A 17923-nucleotide genomic window follows, 5' to 3' on the forward strand; every position below is an offset into this window, starting at 1 on the left:
CAAATAACCCAGAATTAAACGTGCAGACTCACATGTCCCTTTCTCCTGTCCCTCTATTAAACAAATAAGTACATACCATGGGAGATTTTAATATGACTTTAGAATTAATGTATCTGTGAGAAATTCTCCAAGTCTGCCTGTCAGTGAAAAATAAAACCATCTCAGCTAAGAACTCAGCTAAGCATTTATCAAATGAAGGATGCTTTGTCTGAGCTCAGGGAAGGAAAAACATCTCCTATCCAGTGTCCAACTGAAAAAATACTTTTGGTTAGGATTTGCAACACTGAATACATGGATGTTAAGCATTTGCAATTTAGTAAACATTAAATAATATCTTTTCTTATTGTTATTATTTTCAAAGACTCACAAGTATTTCCAGTTAAGTATGAAAAGGTTTAATAATCTATGGCTGTGAAGGTGCAGGTTTTCCACCTCAGCTCTAGTGTGTTTAAATTTTAACTGGTGAAATTTCAAAGAACTATCCATGAGGGCATGTTAAATACACATACACAAATACACACATTACCCACAAAGGGATATGGGTTTAATTAAGCACTGTTTCATATAATAGTGTTTTACCTTTTCAAAAAGAGAGTGACTTATACTTAAGGGAGTCAGTATAATACTTAAATAAAAGAAAGATTAATGATTATGTTCCAGACAAGGATTCAAAAACTGCCATGTGCAGGTGAATGAAGATTAGAAACACATTGGCCAAAAGTCCTGGGATAAGACTGCCCCCTAGTGGTCAAATAATCACACTGTGTAAGAACATTAATGAAGTAAAACTGATTAAAGGGCAGGCCGTTATATTTGTTGGACCTAGTGTTATTAAAGAGAAATGGGTGAACTAATCTTCATATATTATTTTCTGGCCATGGCTATAATTAAGATGTCTTCTAGGAACTCTGGTAGGAACAATGCTGATGTTTATATCTAAATTAATTTATTTAGAATACAGGCTTAAATATTGTGGTCCAACATTCAAACAAATATTCACCTGTTGATCCTACAAAGGATCAACATAATTAAATTTCATCAAAATAATATTCCAACATATGCAGTTTATGTTTTTTATTGAAAGGCAAAATATGACCACACTTACCTGTAATGGCTGAAATAGGTTTTTCAAAGCAGCTTAAAGTTCCTCTTTCTGCTACACTGAATAGGTAGACCAGGTAATGATGGAAAGATCTGAGACCTCTAATTGTCGCTGATGTGTTGAGTTTTTCAACAAACACCTCTTCTGATTTATTACTTTCAACATCCAAGGTAGTTACAAGATAATGGTGAAAAGACTCAGGGTCTGGAGGATCCCACTGTAAAAATATTTCTGTTGGGGTCACATGAGTAACTGTGAAGTTTTGTACTGATAATGGACCTAGGAGATAAAAATACATACTATTAGTGATATGATTAACCACTCAGTTCTCCGTTATTTCTTTAGCTTGAAGAAAAAGGAAAAACTGGGTTTGAGTCCTGGCTCTTACACTTTCTGGCTCCACTCCCTGAGTAAATTAGTATCTTTGAGCCTCACTTTTCTTGACCATAAAATGGGAATGACTGTAGTAGCCACCTTGTAAAATTATTGTGAAGATTAAATGATAAGGAATGTAAAGCACCTGGCACAGTGTTTGACACCCATTATTGTTCAATCATTTTTAATACAAGCACCACTAAAAGGGCACTTACAGCATTCAGTGATCACATTTTATGTCTTGTCAAACTAGAGGGTGCGGACGTCATATTATTCCCTCTTCAGTCCCATCATCACCAGAACGCCGGCTCTCATCCTCTCACAGAAATATTTCCCTATCACAAACCATTTCATCCAGTGCCAGTGATCTTCCTAGTTAATCCCTACAGATTAATTTTCTTAAAACAGCACCTTGCACACATCAGCCACAAACCCATATCCGTTCCCTGCCCTCACAACATACACATTCTTCTTGATTCTTTCTTTAGAAGCAATATCTCATGACTTAAAATAAGACCATCTGGGTTCCTGTTTGGATCTGCTACACAAACTATGCTACTCTAGTCAGCTTACTTAACCTTTCAGAAGCTCGGTTTTCTCATTTCTACAGTAAGATAATGCATTAAGAGTGCTTGTGGAAGGTATGCAAGTCTTAAAATATTATAGTCTTAATTGATATCCATAGCTTCTAAGGTCAAGTCCAACCACTGAGACAGAGACCTCTGGCACCCCCAAATCTGGCACCACCTCCCTCTCACACTGACTTTACCCTCACGTCCAAGGAAATCTTCTCCAGTCAGTCTGCATTATTCTTTTCCCATAAATTCTTATCTCCACATATTTGCTCAGGTGTGTTTTTCTTCAAGTTTGAGTCCAAGCCTCACTTGCCACAAGTTTTCCACTGTCGCCTACCCTCTGAATTCTAGAAAGCATTTATTAAATGCACCACCGAGTGAGAATTTAGGTTATATTTTGCTATGTAGTTTGGTTTGCATTTACTTTTATTCCTCACTAATTCTCTCCATCATAATCCTCTTAAAGTCCAGACACACATCTGTTTATCTCTTGTTATTAGATATATCAAAAATCCATTTCCAAAGAAATTTATTGATTATCTGTTATGGACTGGGCTCCAGTCTAGCTGGTGCTATAAGGCAAATAAGATAGAGTTCCTTATAGGTTAAAAGTTTAACAGGAAAGCCAAACACACAAACAGATTCATTATCATTTAAAATTGGTATAGCTGCAGGTATAGCCAGAGTGTTATGAGAAAACACCAGGTCCTCAGCAAATATCTACAAAAGATGATATTAAATACTTGAAAAATTATAATTTCAGACATCTTGTGACTTACGTGTCTCAACAATGAATACTGGACTTAGTGTAGTTTTTCCCTTCCATTCATTTACTGCAAAGAGTAAAAATCTGTAAACATGGCCAGGAGACAGTTGAGTAATTGATTTTTCTGTAGTATTTGGGGGTATGCTCTCAAAATGTTGCTCTGCATAATCTAAATAATATTTAATGATAATTTTATATCCCAATTTCTGCCACTTATTCAAATTATTCCAACCATTCAAATTATTCCAACTAAATACAACTTCAGTTGTTCCAACATCCTTTATATAGATCAAAAGACCTTCCTGCAGAGAAGGTGCTGAAAGAAATACATAAAAAAAGAATTATTTTAATTACAAATTATAATTCTATTTTTAAAATAGCGAGGTGCATAAATATAAGAATACTAATAAAAATAATTACATTCATATTTGCAAATATATGGCAATGGAACATAACAGAAAAATCTTGCAAAAAAATAGTTTGATCCAGTTGCATTTTGCTGTAAAATGTAGCAATCTGTTTCATTCTTGGGTAGCAGTGGAAAAGAAAAGATTTCACTTTTCTTAAGGCCAAAAGATGATCCATCTGTCCATGTGAGATGACCTTCTTTCTGTAATAAGATGCACAAATTAAGCCAATTTAAAGGAAAAGTGTCATATCTTCAAATAAGTGTACTTGAAGAATTTTATGAGTCACACCTGTATTATAAAATTTTCTAAGAGTGTTAAATCATCAACCAGTTTAATATATATTTCCTTTATTATAAAGATTTTAAGCTGGGGACAGCGTTCACTTTCATTCACTCATTAGCCAAATATATTCAAGCAAATTGCTGTATTTTGCTTGAATATATTTGCCTCTATTTTCACTAAGCCTCTATTTTCTCATCTGTAAAATGGGTACAATAATAGCATCTACACATTGAGTTGTTGTGAGAATTAAAGAGGTAGTGCATGCGAAGGGCTCGACCAACACAATGCCAGGCACAGACCCATTATTCAAGTCATCAAATAAGTCATGTGCATCAGGAGAGGTTTCTGATAACTTTCTGCTAAGGGATGTCACTGGTGGATATCACCAACCTCAATTATCACAAGTAATGAATGTATCTCTAGACAATCATGTGGCTACCCTCATTGAAAGGGGTAATAGGAAAAGTACAAGTTTTGACAAAGATTCACCTGTATTCTCTTCAATATCTCTGCCACTTACTGTCTACTCTTGGACAACTGCCAACCTCTTAGAAACTAAACTTTTCCACCTGTACAATGCAGGTAGTCATAACTACTTTGCATGGATGTCAACAGGTTTAGAGAGTGTGTATACAAAACACCAAGCACATAACAGCTCCTCATAAAATAAATATAATTCTTACAGAGATAATGAGCTCTATGAAAACAGAGACTATGTCTATATTGTGATGATCACCCCATCCCAGCATCAAGCAAAGCTCCAGGCTAGTTGTCCAGATGGAGAGTAAAGAGAATTGCTCCCTCCAGACATTCTAAAAAGATTTTAAAAAGTAGTACATTCCAATTCCACCTAACAAAATGGAGAAATAGTGTTTCTTCAAAGAGCAAAGAGTCTGCTTTATTGCATACGTGGTGCTGCAGTTTTCAAAATGGACAGACCTGAAGGGAGTATGTTCCAGTGGTTAAGGCATGAGTGCCAGTCAGACAGACACAGGTTCAAAGCCTGGCATGGCCACTTATTAGCTATGAGACCCAGAACCTTTCTGAGCTCCGCTTTCCTCATCTATAAAATGAGAATAATGATAGGGCCTACTTCATAAGGTTGTTGTGAGAAGTGAATGAGGGTTACCTATATAACTTTCACAAAGTAGATTAGAGAGACTATTAACCTTTCATTCATTACGTTCCCGCAGAGTGTCCGGCCCCAGTGAAGCTAGGAATGCAATTATGAGTAAGACAGTCTATCTTTGAAGTCCAGTAACAAACTCACGTTTACTCAGCACGGGTGAAAGAGGTGATTACCTTCTCACACTACCACAGAGATTATAACCCAGCAGGTGACTTTCATGTCAACTTCAAGACACCAGCTTAACGTGGAAATCAGAGGACAGTGGTTAAGAGCAGACTCTGAAGTGTGTCCATGTGGACAAGTTCATCTCCCAGTGTCCCAATTCCCTTACATGTCGAACAAGTTAACCACAGAGAATGGTGCTTAGCACGTAGGAGACACTTAGGATTTAGCTATTGTTACATATAAAATTGTTATCGTTACTTTCATGCTTCTTTTTAAATATCTTTGAAGCGGAGACTGTATCTTTGACACTTTTGAAAAATTCACAGAAACCACAAAGATGCCTTGAGAGCCTCTTTGGCTGTTGTGACCATATGACCTGTACCTTTTAACAGAAACTAGCAACCATAACTATTGGAAGAGAGCATTCTAATATAAACAGTTTATAACAATCATGCTAACAGCAGGAAACAATATATACGCTAATTGGTATACTTTGAGAAAGACTGGCATGCTAGGAGGGGGCCTTCTAAAATGTCTGAAATGAACTGTGGTTTGAGGAATCTTTAATAAAACTTCATTCTCTGCCTATTAAATGATAAAGGAAGCTCAATATGAGAACGGTGAAAATGCAATTAAATATCGCCAACATTTTTTCCCAAGGTTGTGCAAAGTTCCACAGAAAAATTGGTCTCAGACTGATAGAATTTGCCTTGGGTCACTACAGTTCAGGATATCTCATAGAGAACAGATTTATCTTTGAGTAGCAGGATATAAATTAAATGGATCATCAGGAAGAAAATGCAAACTAGACAGAAATCACTGTTTTAGGTCTTGGGTTTTCCTACAAAATGCTGACCAAAATGAAATTTCATGTGATATCCCACAGTGTTAGAAATGCTGGAGAAAAGTGCCACACACTCTTTTTCACTGGTATTGAATAAATTCTTCAGATTTTTCTGTATCTTTTTTTTTTTTTAATTGAACTTCATAAACCTGAATATGTGGAGTGAAAAAACTAAAATGGAAAAGACTTCCATGTTTTCAGGTTCATAGAGATAGAGATAGAGGAAGTGGAGCAGGTTTGGTGGGAAGGAGATGCCAAGTCAGTCTGGGCAATGTTTACACGCCTGCGGATAAGTTCAAAAGGCATCATCAGAGGAAAGTGCAACGTCTGGAGCTCAGAAGAAGAAAGTGGGCTAGATAAACGTTTGAGAATTTCTGGTATAGGTCATAAATTAAGTAAAGAAGTGAATGAAATAACCCAAATGAATTTAGAGGGCTCTGGGAAAGACCAAAATTAAAGCTAAATTAAGTAAAGAAGAGATGCCTACAAAAGAGATTGAAGGAGGTGGGGGAGGGACGAATGGGCAGAGTACAGAGGATCTTCAGGGCGTTAGAAACACTCTGTATGGCAGGTGCCAAAACGCTGGGAGCCTGTCATTACACAGCCGTCCAGTCCTACAGAATGTCCAACACCGAGAGCGAACCGTGTGTGAACTGGGAACTTTGGGCGTCGTGACTGGTCCGTGTGGGTTCTTCAGCTCTGGAGCTGACGATGGGGGTGCTATACCCGTGTGGAGACAGCGGGCTACATGGTCAATCTCCGCACCTTCCCTCAATTTTTCTGTGAAACTATAACTGCTCTAAGAAAGAGAAAGTTAGAGAGAAAGAGAGATTGGAAAAATACAAAAAAGAAAAAGTGTGTGACTCATAGTAAATACTCAAATATTTATTGAATGAAGGAATAAAGAAAAAAATTACTGAATAAATGGACATAAACGGTTTGTTTAACATGATATGTGCGTATCTTTACATTTACTGACCTTCACATCCTTAAGACCAGTCCATAATATTATTTGATTCTTTGACCTGAGGTGCGAAAATATAAATTTTTTTTCCTCTTCATTTTTTATATCTAGGAGGCGTGCAGAATTCAAGGGTAACTTACAGCGATGCTGGGCTATATTCCATGGTTTACTCTCTCTGCTAATTCTGTAACAGTTATTTTTTAATGCTACCCATCCTTGTGAACATGAACCTACCAAAAGAAAAATGCTTTATTAAAGACGAATTCAGTAATATAACATTTCAAAATTAATTTCCTTCCTTAACACCTAAAGAATTGTGAAAATTTCATACTATTAATAGTGCAGTTGCTCCATATTTCTCCCAAACCAATAAAAGTGCTAAAGCTGCTACTATTCAAGCAGTAAGTGAATTATTACCAATTAAAATAGTTTTTTAAGTAGCTATAAAAGTTAATTATGCAGAGTTATTGTCCAATTATAACTTAATTAAAACAAAACTACAGATGTTTTTCCTTTTTCTAAGTCACTTTAGATTGACTTTCTGTCCCTTGCTCTTTATACTGGTAGAAACTATTTAAGTATATTTTAGGTTCCTTTTTATTTTAGAGAACTAGACATAGTGCTTGCTAAGAATTCTGTTCTCTGCCTCTTCAAATGGGTTCACCTTCCAGAAAATCTGGAATGGCTGCTCGGCATTTTTCTCCAAGATTGCACACCACAGAGAGACTGAGGAATATGTCAGAGTGTCAGGGTACATATAGTACTTTCACTCTTGTTGACGTTCCAACGGTGCCTCAACCCACATCAGGAAGATGTGAGAAGGATCTTTTGAAGAAACCATTGTCTTCTTTTTTCACCGAGCAAGAAGGATTGGGAGAGGGGATGCTTTAATTACTTTACTGTCGTTTTCTTACTATTTGAGCGTTTTTTTCACTTCATTTGTAAGCATGTATTGTGGTTCATTGCTTACTCCTAGGGAGAGTATTAAAATGGGACTCTTAGCCCATCACAGTGAGTGTATTGCTCTCATTAGCTATTTATGACTCTGTTTTGTTCTCATATTTTTTCCCACCATGTGGGGAAGGAAATGGAACCAGGAAGACACACAAAAATTGAACACTTTCCCTTTCTTCTTGCAGTATTCTAAAGTTTGGTTGTGTCCAATTAGTGATGAGTAATGGAAAAGTTTAAATTAGATTGTAATGGCTCTTTTCATACTTGAAAATGTGTCTGTTCACTGATATTTTAAAGTCACCTAAAAAGCTATGGAATCTATATGAACCATTGCTAGAGCTGAGAGAGAGGCAGAAAAAGAGAAAGACAGAGAGACAGAGACAGAGAGAGAGAGAGAGAGAGAGAGAGGAAGAGAACCCACTTGGTTCAATTTAAAAGAAGTGGTAGAAGGAAAATAAAGTTGATTCTTACCTTACTCCACTAAATCCAGCTTGTTCACTAAATCAGTCAAATACACAATGATATCGTTTGGAAAGGGGACTAGGCTAATTCATTTACAAGTAGTTTATAGTGGTTAATACTAGCTTGGATCACTTTATAAAAGAACAAATATAACTGCAAAGTTATCTACAAAATATATAATAAATATATTGATTAATAATGAACCAAATATCTATACACCTGTTTCAACTTGAACATCCAGTCTCTGAAGTATAATTATAAAATCCAAATGCAACTGCTTAAACACAAAAGTAAAAGCATATAAGGTGGCAGGTTCCAAATCATCCCACTCGTAAGTCATGACATTATTTTCCATAATCTGTGAAGAATTATTAAGAGATATTGACACTGAAACGTCCTTGGAAGATAGCACACTCCAGTTAAAAGAAACACTCGTACTTGTTGCTACTGTTTCAACACTTTTACTTGAGATTCCACCTAAAAAATCAGAATGAATAATTAGTATGTTTTTCATATAAAATGGAATGAAACACAAAGAATATTGAATTACAAAAGATTAACTAACTATAAAATATTTTCTAGCCTGGCCACTGTGGCTCAGTGGTTGAGCACTGACCCCCTGAACCAGGAGGTCACAGTTTGATTCCCAGTCAGGGCACATGCCCGGGTTGTGGGCTCTGTCCCCAGCATGGGTGTGCAGGAGGCAGCCGATCAATGACTCTATCATCGCTGACGTTTCTCTCTCCCTCTCCCTTCCTCTGTCTCTGAAATCAGTAAAAACATATTTTAAAAATTCACTAGAAGTGAATTTTAAAAATATATTTTTCTAGACTATATGGGAGTTTCTTGTACCCTATTTAGAATGAATGAATGAGGTTACAAATCCGCATTATATATTTAGAATAATCTGAATTATGTGTAACATTTTCACTATACCTATATTTATATTATCACACATTAACTGTCAAAACTGAAAATGTTATTCTTAATTAATGAATTTCTTTAAATATTGAAATTTACATTATAATTAAAGAACAGAATATTACTATCATGATGTGATTTTCAACTACTATCACATACCTGTTAATCATCATAAGATTCAAATTATCTAGCATTTTCCCTTTTATAATTAGGTAATATACCAAACAATATATATGTATTACTTACAGGTTTGAAATGACTTTTCACTTAAAATTTGTCCATATTTTACTGATTGTATAATGATGTGATAGTCTTCATTTTCTTCTAGTGTTATCATTGATTTTGGAGGTTTTTGTGGGTCTGCAGGAATGTTTTTGACATTCTGTAAATAATGAGATACATCTGCTTAAGAAAAGTTTACTAACTCTGTGTCAGATACATTAAAAGTTTGACTTTTGTATATCTCCTTCATAAAAAAAGTTTTTTTCCAATATGGAATATTTATTTTTACATAAAGTGTTACCTTTTAATTAACTATTCTCTATAGTATACAAATTCTAAAAAGGAAAATACATAATCATTCCTATGAAAACGTTAAATATTATTTTGATCAACTACTTATTGAAGGTACTTCATAAAATGCTACCATTTTATGTATTAATAAAATAAAAGTAAGAAGTCACAATAACTACTAAGTTCCTAATTTCTGATATGGCTTTTAGTTATAACACATTTACATTCTGCTTACTTTTCATCAGAGCCAAATAAACAAATAAACAAACAAAAAGATGCCTTACTTTTTGAGCAAAATTATTAACAGGTTGGTATTTTAAAAAATAAAATTCAGGACTTCCTCCCTTAGGAAATTCTTCCCATTCAACAAAAATTGTTGTTGTTTGTTTACTTATTGGTATATAATGAAAACTTTTTGAGGTCTGAAATGGGAAAGAAAAGTAATAGTAAAAAATAATAAAAATGCATTCTTGGTTAATATTTTATAAATAAATTTATAAAAATGAAACCTAAATATGCCAAATTATAACTGAAAAATATTTCAGCAATATTGATTTTTATACATAAGTTAAATAACATTCATTGGATACTCTATTTGTAAACATGATTTTGAGAATAACTTAAGAAAGGTAAGTAAAATAAGAGTAAGGAAATTTAAGATCCATGTTTCTCAAACTAGAAGACACCATGTTCCCAGGTTCAGGAGAGTCTGAAGAAAAAAAATTGTCACAGGAAAAACACAGCACACCCTCCTGGTATCTCAACTGTGTGCCTTGATGGTACTGGCTACAAAATTAAATCACTACACAGACATTCTTGATAATACATTCACAATGAAAATAAGTTTGAGTGCAAAATGTTTGACTCAGCCAGTTTAGGGTCTTGGTCATTTAGAGGTAAAGAAAATGTTACCAACTGAGGCAAAAATAGTTAGACCACATGATCAGAGACCTTTTATGTTTCCTAGATCACTCACTCACACACACACAGACACACACACACATACACACACAGAGAGAGAGAGAGAGAGAGAGAGAGAGAGAGAGAGGGAGAGAGAGAGAGGGAGGGAGGGAGGGAGGGAGGGAGGGAGGGAGAGAGTTAGTTAGTTAGTTAGTTCAACTCTCAGGAGAATAATATATTTTATATTTATCAAAAATCCTACCGAAAATATCCTTAAGATGAATCACCATACCATGTCTTTTACCATATTCTTCTCTTTCTCCCCACTGATTATCCCCAATACAATTTGTAAGCAGTAGAGAGAGATGCTATCTATATGCACAAATTTGTGCAGCACCTAGCAAGAAAGTTTCCTTAGGTAATAAACCTAATACTTAGTGCTATTTCTCTTCAACATACCCTTTATTTTCCAAAGCGGACAGACTCAATGCAATAGCATCCTGCCCATTAACTAATTTTTCAGAAAGGGACACGTTCAAAAATGTCTTACCTTAACAACATATTGTATCCAGAACAGTAGAATAATTGATTTCTCCATCTGGAAAATAAAGTATAGTCAGTTCAATTAAACATGTATATTTTTAGATTTGATACTAAACTATTGGACATTCTTCATGTGATGTATGTGTGTGTGTTTGTATCACTTTCATGTCATGACTTTTCGATTTAGACTGACTGCTCATGCGACTGAAATTAGGGCATTCAAAGGTAGGCGCTGCATGACACTCTCCACCTAATAAAATTAGAAACATCAACTACAAAAATAACTTACTTCCAGAAGCTGCTATAATTAAGTATAAAGGAGGTGTTAGAAAGAAAATGAATTATCAGGCAATTACACAAAATTACATTGCAATGTGTGAAACTGTTTAACCTTAATTGATGGAAATCTCGAACCCCTACACACTGCTTCTTCGTGGGAACCAATTCCTCACATTTTACCGCCATGAAAAATACTTCAGTCTACTATTGATGAAACTGCAGCTTCAATGGGAAAAAATATTCAAAATCTGTTTCAATTTATTTTTTAAATCTATTTATCTAAAAAGCTTGTGTAACTTTTCCTAGAAACCTAGAGTCCCTGGGGACTTAAGAACTTTTTTGCATTCAATTTAAAATATAAAAAAAAAAACAAAAAACCCACACACAACAACCCTGTATTCAAAATATATATCTCTAAAACTGAAAAATGCCATTTTAGTGGTAAACAGGTACCAGGGATCAATTTCGAAGCCCTCTAAAGCCCGCTCTAAAGCAAGTTTCTTCCTACAAGATTCCCCTTAGTTTTTATCACGCAGGCGTTCACCTCGGATAAAATGAACCCAGTTAAAAAGAAATTCCTGCTCACTCAATCCACAGAGCCCACAACACTGACAGCTCGAGCCCCGCGCCCTCCTCGCGGCGCCATCCCCCCGCCCCAGAGCCGGTGCGCCGCGGGGAGAGCGCCCCGCCGCCCGCCCTTCGGGTCCCGCCCCCGCGCCAGCCCAGCTGAGACTCACAGGATTTGCGTCCCGGCGGAGGAAGGTGGACAGCAGCTGGTCCCGGGCGCCCTGTTTTAGAAAAGAGTCCGCAGGAGACGACGTGTAACCCCTGGCGAGAGGCGGCGTCTAAAGGAAGGACCCGGGGGCGGGGGTCAAGAAGGGTTAGCCTGCGGGATTAGGAGGGAAGAGGCGAGACCTGGGAGGCGAAGCGCGCGGGGTGCGCAGCCGGGGAGCCTGCGGGCGCCGGGCGCGCCTGCAACCCCCCGGGACACCCCGGGCCGGACCCCGAGCCGCACCGCCCGCGCTCGGCGAGTTTCGCGCTCCGAGCGCTGCCCCCGGTGACCCGTCCCGGAGACGCAGGGGCGGCGGGGGGCGCGGCGGGCGGGGGGGGCGGGGCGCGGGGCGGGGCGGCGGCGGGGGGCGCGGCGGCGGGGGGCGCGGCGGCGGGGGGCGCGGCGGCGGGGGGCGCGGCGGCGGGGGGCGCGGCGCGCAGGAGCCGGGGGCGCAGCGCCCCTCGAGGCGCGCCGGCCCGCTGCCGCCTCCCTTTCGCTCAGCCCTTCCCGCCGGGTTTTCTCCCCCCGTCGGTGCCCGCCCATCCGCCGCGTTAATTAAGCGAAGGTCACCACGGCAACGGTACGCCGCGGGAGGGGAAGGAGTGGGGGCAAGTCCCAAAACATAGCTGTGGGGGGGAGTTAATGCTCCACGCGGGCGGGCGACGAGGGAGGGCCCGCGGGGAACGGGGGCTCCTCGTGGAGCGCAGCCCGAGGAGCCGGTGGCTGTGAGGAGCGCTGGCTGGGCAGGCTCACGCTCCCCATGTGTCCTGTGTGAAGCCACACTCTTTCGTTGTTAAAATGGGACACGGTTGGTTGGTTGGTTGGTTGGTTGGTTGGTTGGTTGGTTGGTTGGTTGGTTTTCTGCTGCATTGGACAGTGTTGGTTGAACCCTTTCTCCCTCCTGAGATCTCAGCTTCCCAGGCGTTACCCTCACCTGGCTTTTCCTCCTGTTTAATAACTAACTTGACCCGTGGTACCTTCCTGGAGTCTGGGTTATTCCATCTCCTTTTGTGATTTCAGACTCAAGACTCCCCATCACTTCCTTTCGGATCTCATTTCTTTCCAGGGCTTCAGAACCCTACTTACAGCTCCCCGCTGGCCCTCTCCCTGGATGTCCGCACAGGCAACTCAAAACCATCTTTCCAAAACAAAAATTCATGATCTTTCCTCTCCCAGCACTTCTGAGCAGAGGGTCAGACAACCAAAGAAACAAAACAAACAAAAAACCACCAATTCTGCATCCTCAGATCCTTTCCCTCACTACCCAAAGCCAACTTGTCTCCCCAAATCCCTGTGATTCTACTTCCAAAACATCTCTTAGGGTGATTACTTCCTCTCTACGCACACAGCCATGGCCTTAACTGAAAAACTTAATTCACTCACTCACTCTCTCTCTCTCTCCCCCCCCCTCCCTCTTCCTCTCCCTCCCTCCCTCAGACATATGTGCCATTTTTAAGAGTTGGAGCCTCAGTTCATATCCTGCTGTTCCCTTTACTGGCTGAGCATCTCTCTGACAAGTGGATTGTGGTTGTGGTCAAGAGTAAAGTTGCAGAATGCTTAGTAGAGTAAAGGTACTGAATAGAGTGGCAACTGGTATTGGGTCATTGCAATTACTGCCAATGACCTCATACTTGGACTGTATCTTCTTGTGTGATATCCCAGTCTCCCCTGCCATTGTCAGCTAGTGTGATGTTTCTAGAATACTCACATGATCGTGACTGGGGTGCTTACTTAAAAACCTATTCTGACTCTTGGTTGCTCACAATGTACCTCTGACCAAATTTACTTTCCAATGTCACTTCTCTCCTCTCTGATTTGGCCCCTAACTTATACCCTCAATGAAGTAACAGGCCATAAACATTTGCACTTCAGATTTCCTATAGAACTCTATTTATATTGTAGCACAAAAAATTTCCTTTTTTATGTATTTATGTCCTCGGCCAGATTAGGAACTCCATGATGGCACAGGCTATGTCTTAATTCAAGCACAGCTTTCTATGTGAACTATATTTATGTTGTTTGAATGTAGGGGGTTCTACGTATCTTTTGTCTTTAAAAGCAGCAAGTTTCAAAGTAATATTTCACAAAATTATTTTATTGACAATGAATTAGCTTTTAGGCTTTGGGAAATATGATCAAATTAAAAATCCATCAAGTGCCCTGGCCAGTGTGGCTCAGTTGGTTGAGTGTTGCCGGTGCACTGAGAGGTCACCAGTTCCATTTCCCATCAGGGCACATGCCCAGATTGCTGGCTTGATCCCCAGTAGGGGGCATGCAGGAGGCAGTTGATGGATGTTTCTCTCTCTCTCTCAAAAAAAATCAATAATGCCCTGGCCAGTGTGACTCAGTGGTTAGAGCATAGGCCTGTACACCAAAGGGTCTCGGGTTTGATTTCTGGTCAGGGGCACACACCTGCATTGCCGGTTTGATCCCTGGCAACCAATCGATGTGTCTCTCTCACATTGATGTTTCTCTCTCTCCCCCCTCCCAACTCTCTTCTAATCTCTCTGAAAATCAATGGGGGAAAAAATATCCTCAGATGAAGATTTTAAAAAATAAATAAATAAAATAAAAACCTTTTTTTAAAAACTTCATCAAGGATGTTAACTGAACTTATTGTGGTATTCACTTTGCAATATACACACATATATCAAGTCATCATGTACACCTTAAACTTCTATAGTGTTATATGTCAATTATATCTCAATAAAACTGGGGGGTGGGGAGAAAAATCAGGAAATTGTTCACAATAGATAAATATATAGTCCATCAAGCGAATTGGAGAAAGTGTATATATTTCAATATGGCTCTTTTTTTTAAATACATTTGCTTTGCAACAATAACATTTTAAGTAAGCAGCCATCATAACACTGCCACCTTCTGTACTAGGTCAATAAACTCAATGGTAAGTTAATCAATAGGGCTTACTTAAAATGCTCTCGTTCCTAAAGCTCTGTCCTTTGAAAGATGTGGCCTTGTTCCTGCCTTATACTTTTATTTGGCCTAAGAACTTACATATAGAGAAATTAAGTGAAAGATTCAAGAAAATTATGGGTCATTTCTTTAAGAAAAGAAAAAGATAGATTTATTACAAGTTCAGGGTATTTATTCTTAAAGAAAATAACTTATTTTTCAGACAGGAGCCATTTAGGCAATAATGGAGATCATTAATAGCTTATACCATGAATTTCCTATTAGGAAATATATTGTTTGGGGTCTGATTTACATACTTGTCATGAAAGAAAAGCCATGTCAAGGATGGGCGGACATGTTTGTGTAACCACATCCTGGCAGAAATGTGACAAATATACAAGTAAACACAGTACCCACCCTTTCCTCACCTTCAACTTTTTGTCCTTTATTCAGTCAAAATACTGAGTGCTTACTATGTGCCAAGCACAGTGTCCTGCAATTCAACTCAATTCTGATATTATCTACCCAGAGAGAGCATCCGATTCCACAGATTAAGAGTTGGGTCCCACAAGACTCCCCCCTCTCCCCTCTTTAATCACTAGTCACAAGCCCAGGTTGTTACCTATTCTTCTGACCAGCCAGCTAAGATTAGAGGTTCCCACAAGCCCATCCTTGGGTTGGATGATTTGCTAGAGCAACTCACAGAACTCAGGAGACCCATTTGCTCACTGGATTACTGGTTTATTATAAAAGGGTATAGCTCAGGGACAGCCAATGGGAGAGGTGCATAGGACAAGGTATGTGGGAACAGGGTGCAGAGCCTCCATGCCCCCTCCAGGTGGGCCATTCTCCCTGCGGCTTCATTTGTTCACCAACCAGGTCACTAAACCCTGTCCATTCAGGGTTTTTTGGAGGCTTTATTTTGGAGGCCTGAGTGATTAAATCATTGACCACTGGAGATTGATTCAACCTCCAGTCCTTCTCCATTCCTTGGAGATCAGAGTGGACTGATTTCCAGCTCTTGATTCACATTTCCGGCTCTCTTGGGAACCAGCCGGCATCCTTAGATGAGGTCAGAAAGTCACCTCATTAACATAACAGAAGACGTCTTTATTGCTCTCTCAGGAAATTCCGAGGGTTTTAGGAACAAACACTCTTTTGTGCTCATGAGAGGGAAGAAGACCAAATATAGATTTATTATAAATCACAGAATAATGTCTAGATACCTGACATCCCTTCATTCCTTCTTATTAGATTGGTCTAATACAGGTCTCCCTCTCTCTAGTATTTCCCTGCTTTGATCCATTTTCAACTGTCTTCAGATTGATTAATCTTCCCTAACGTTCTTTTCTGACACTGTTACTTTCCTAATCGCAAAGCCTTCAATGGCTCTTCAGCCTCCCTAATCCCTTACTTTGGAAGTCCTCCAGCACATTTTCAGTTCATGTCTGTTTTTCTCCTTAATAGTTTCCTCCTATTTCACATTTTCCATAAAAGTTTTCCTGTGTACCCCTAACAAGAGTCACATCCCCGTCCTCTGTTCTTCTGTGGCATTGAATGCCTCTAACAGATGGCTCATTGAATTATATTTTTAATAGAATTATCTGTGAACATCTTCATATCTCTAACAGATTGTAATCTCCCTGAAAGCAAGACTAATGTCCTATTGACCTTCATATTGCCCAGGGAGCCAACTGTGATACCTTACATAGTAGACACGCAAATATTTTTTTTACTTGTTCAAGGAATATTATAAAACTCTATGTCATTTTGCTTTTCTAGGTGATACTTGGCACTTAGCACACTGTAAAGATTTTTAAATGTTTTTGGAAACAGCAAATAGAAATTTTAACGTGAGCCATATCACTCTGGAAAAACTCATGTGTGATTTACAAGATTACTATAAAAACCCTTCCGGTTCTGCTTTGAACTCCTAGTCTTTTTCAGAGTCCTTTGCAATGTACATGAGAATCTTTCTTACTTAATGCTTTACCCTTTAGAGTAGCAAGATCTATCACATTCCAAAGTGTGGAAAAGTGTACTGTTTTAAGGGTAAAATGGACAGTACTTCAAAATTAAAGACCAACATAAAAATATTCTTTCTTAAAGCTTCTGACCTGGGTAAATTAATGGTACTGGTTTTTGTCTTTCATTGTCTCCTGTTTCTTGTTCTTACAGGTCTTTCTTAATGTCCTCTTTCAATGAAGACATTTTACTCAAAATTTTCTTACAAAAGTAACATTTTCACAAGCTGATATGTAATCAAAGTAAGTCATATTTCTAACACTACTTAAGGGAAAGCTACTGTTGCTGTAGAATCCCAAACCTATATTTTGCTGGCATAAGTGATAAGAGAACAAAAATAAAAGATAGATTAGCAGCATTTTTTTTTTATCTGAATTTGGTTTCTTAAATGTGGTGCCAAAAAAGACTGTTTTTTGCTCTGTAATGAAGATTGACCTTTTCTACAAGGCAAAATCTCCTAAATACTTGTAGTATGATCTTTGTGGCATATTCATTTATACAATGTGAAAAGTAGTTATTGCAATACCTCTTTGAGGTGAAAAGATTTAATCATCCAAATCAATCCAAATTTATTTACTTTGAGTGAAAATGGTATGTTTAATAAAGTGTTATTGGCTACACTTCAGAATCCAAGATTAAAATTTGGATTTATCTGCATCCATTGATGTAAAATGCAGCTGTCATGTTGAGAATTGGGACTAAACTAAAAAGGTCTTCATCTCTGGGGTGGGGGCGATTGTGAACTAATTCAGAAGTCTGGTCCATTAAGTTTATGGCTTTCCTGCTAGATGTGTTAACAAGTATGACAGGATGAATGGGACTTATTTCTAAATGAGATTATCAGCACATTTAACATATTTAATGAATTTACTTCAGTAACTTTTACTGAGAAACTTCAATGAAGAAACTATCTTAGATGGAGGGACAGGGATGGAGAGACAGAGCTAAACCCTGATTGACTACAGGGGCTGTATATCCAGAGGAGAAGATCCATTATCCCTACACCTTGAAAAATCAGAGAAAAAATTA

The 17923-nt window shown here is 38.5% G+C and overlaps 1 protein-coding gene across 1 annotated transcript in view; it reads right to left on the reverse strand.

The window, feature by feature from the left end:
* PTPRQ (protein tyrosine phosphatase receptor type Q) overlaps positions 1-11794 on the reverse strand; it is a 238901-nt gene extending 227107 nt beyond the window's left edge. Inside the window, exons 1-9 of the mRNA XM_081127762.1 lie at positions 11729-11794; positions 10913-10960; positions 9747-9884; positions 9196-9331; positions 8248-8505; positions 6628-6842; positions 3239-3428; positions 2832-3134; positions 1106-1381 (exon numbers count right to left, since the gene is read on the reverse strand). Of these exons, the coding sequence (XP_080983888.1) occupies positions 1106-1381; positions 2832-3134; positions 3239-3428; positions 6628-6842; positions 8248-8505; positions 9196-9331; positions 9747-9884; positions 10913-10960 (1564 nt within the window). The 5' untranslated portion in view covers positions 11729-11794. The remainder of the gene's footprint in view (positions 1-1105; positions 1382-2831; positions 3135-3238; positions 3429-6627; positions 6843-8247; positions 8506-9195; positions 9332-9746; positions 9885-10912; positions 10961-11728) is intronic.
* Between the last annotated feature and the right edge of the window lie 6129 nt (positions 11795-17923).

Source organism: Miniopterus schreibersii, assembly GCF_964146895.1.
Source record: "Miniopterus schreibersii genome assembly, chromosome: 2".
Classification (NCBI taxonomy): domain Eukaryota; kingdom Metazoa; phylum Chordata; class Mammalia; order Chiroptera; family Miniopteridae; genus Miniopterus; species Miniopterus schreibersii.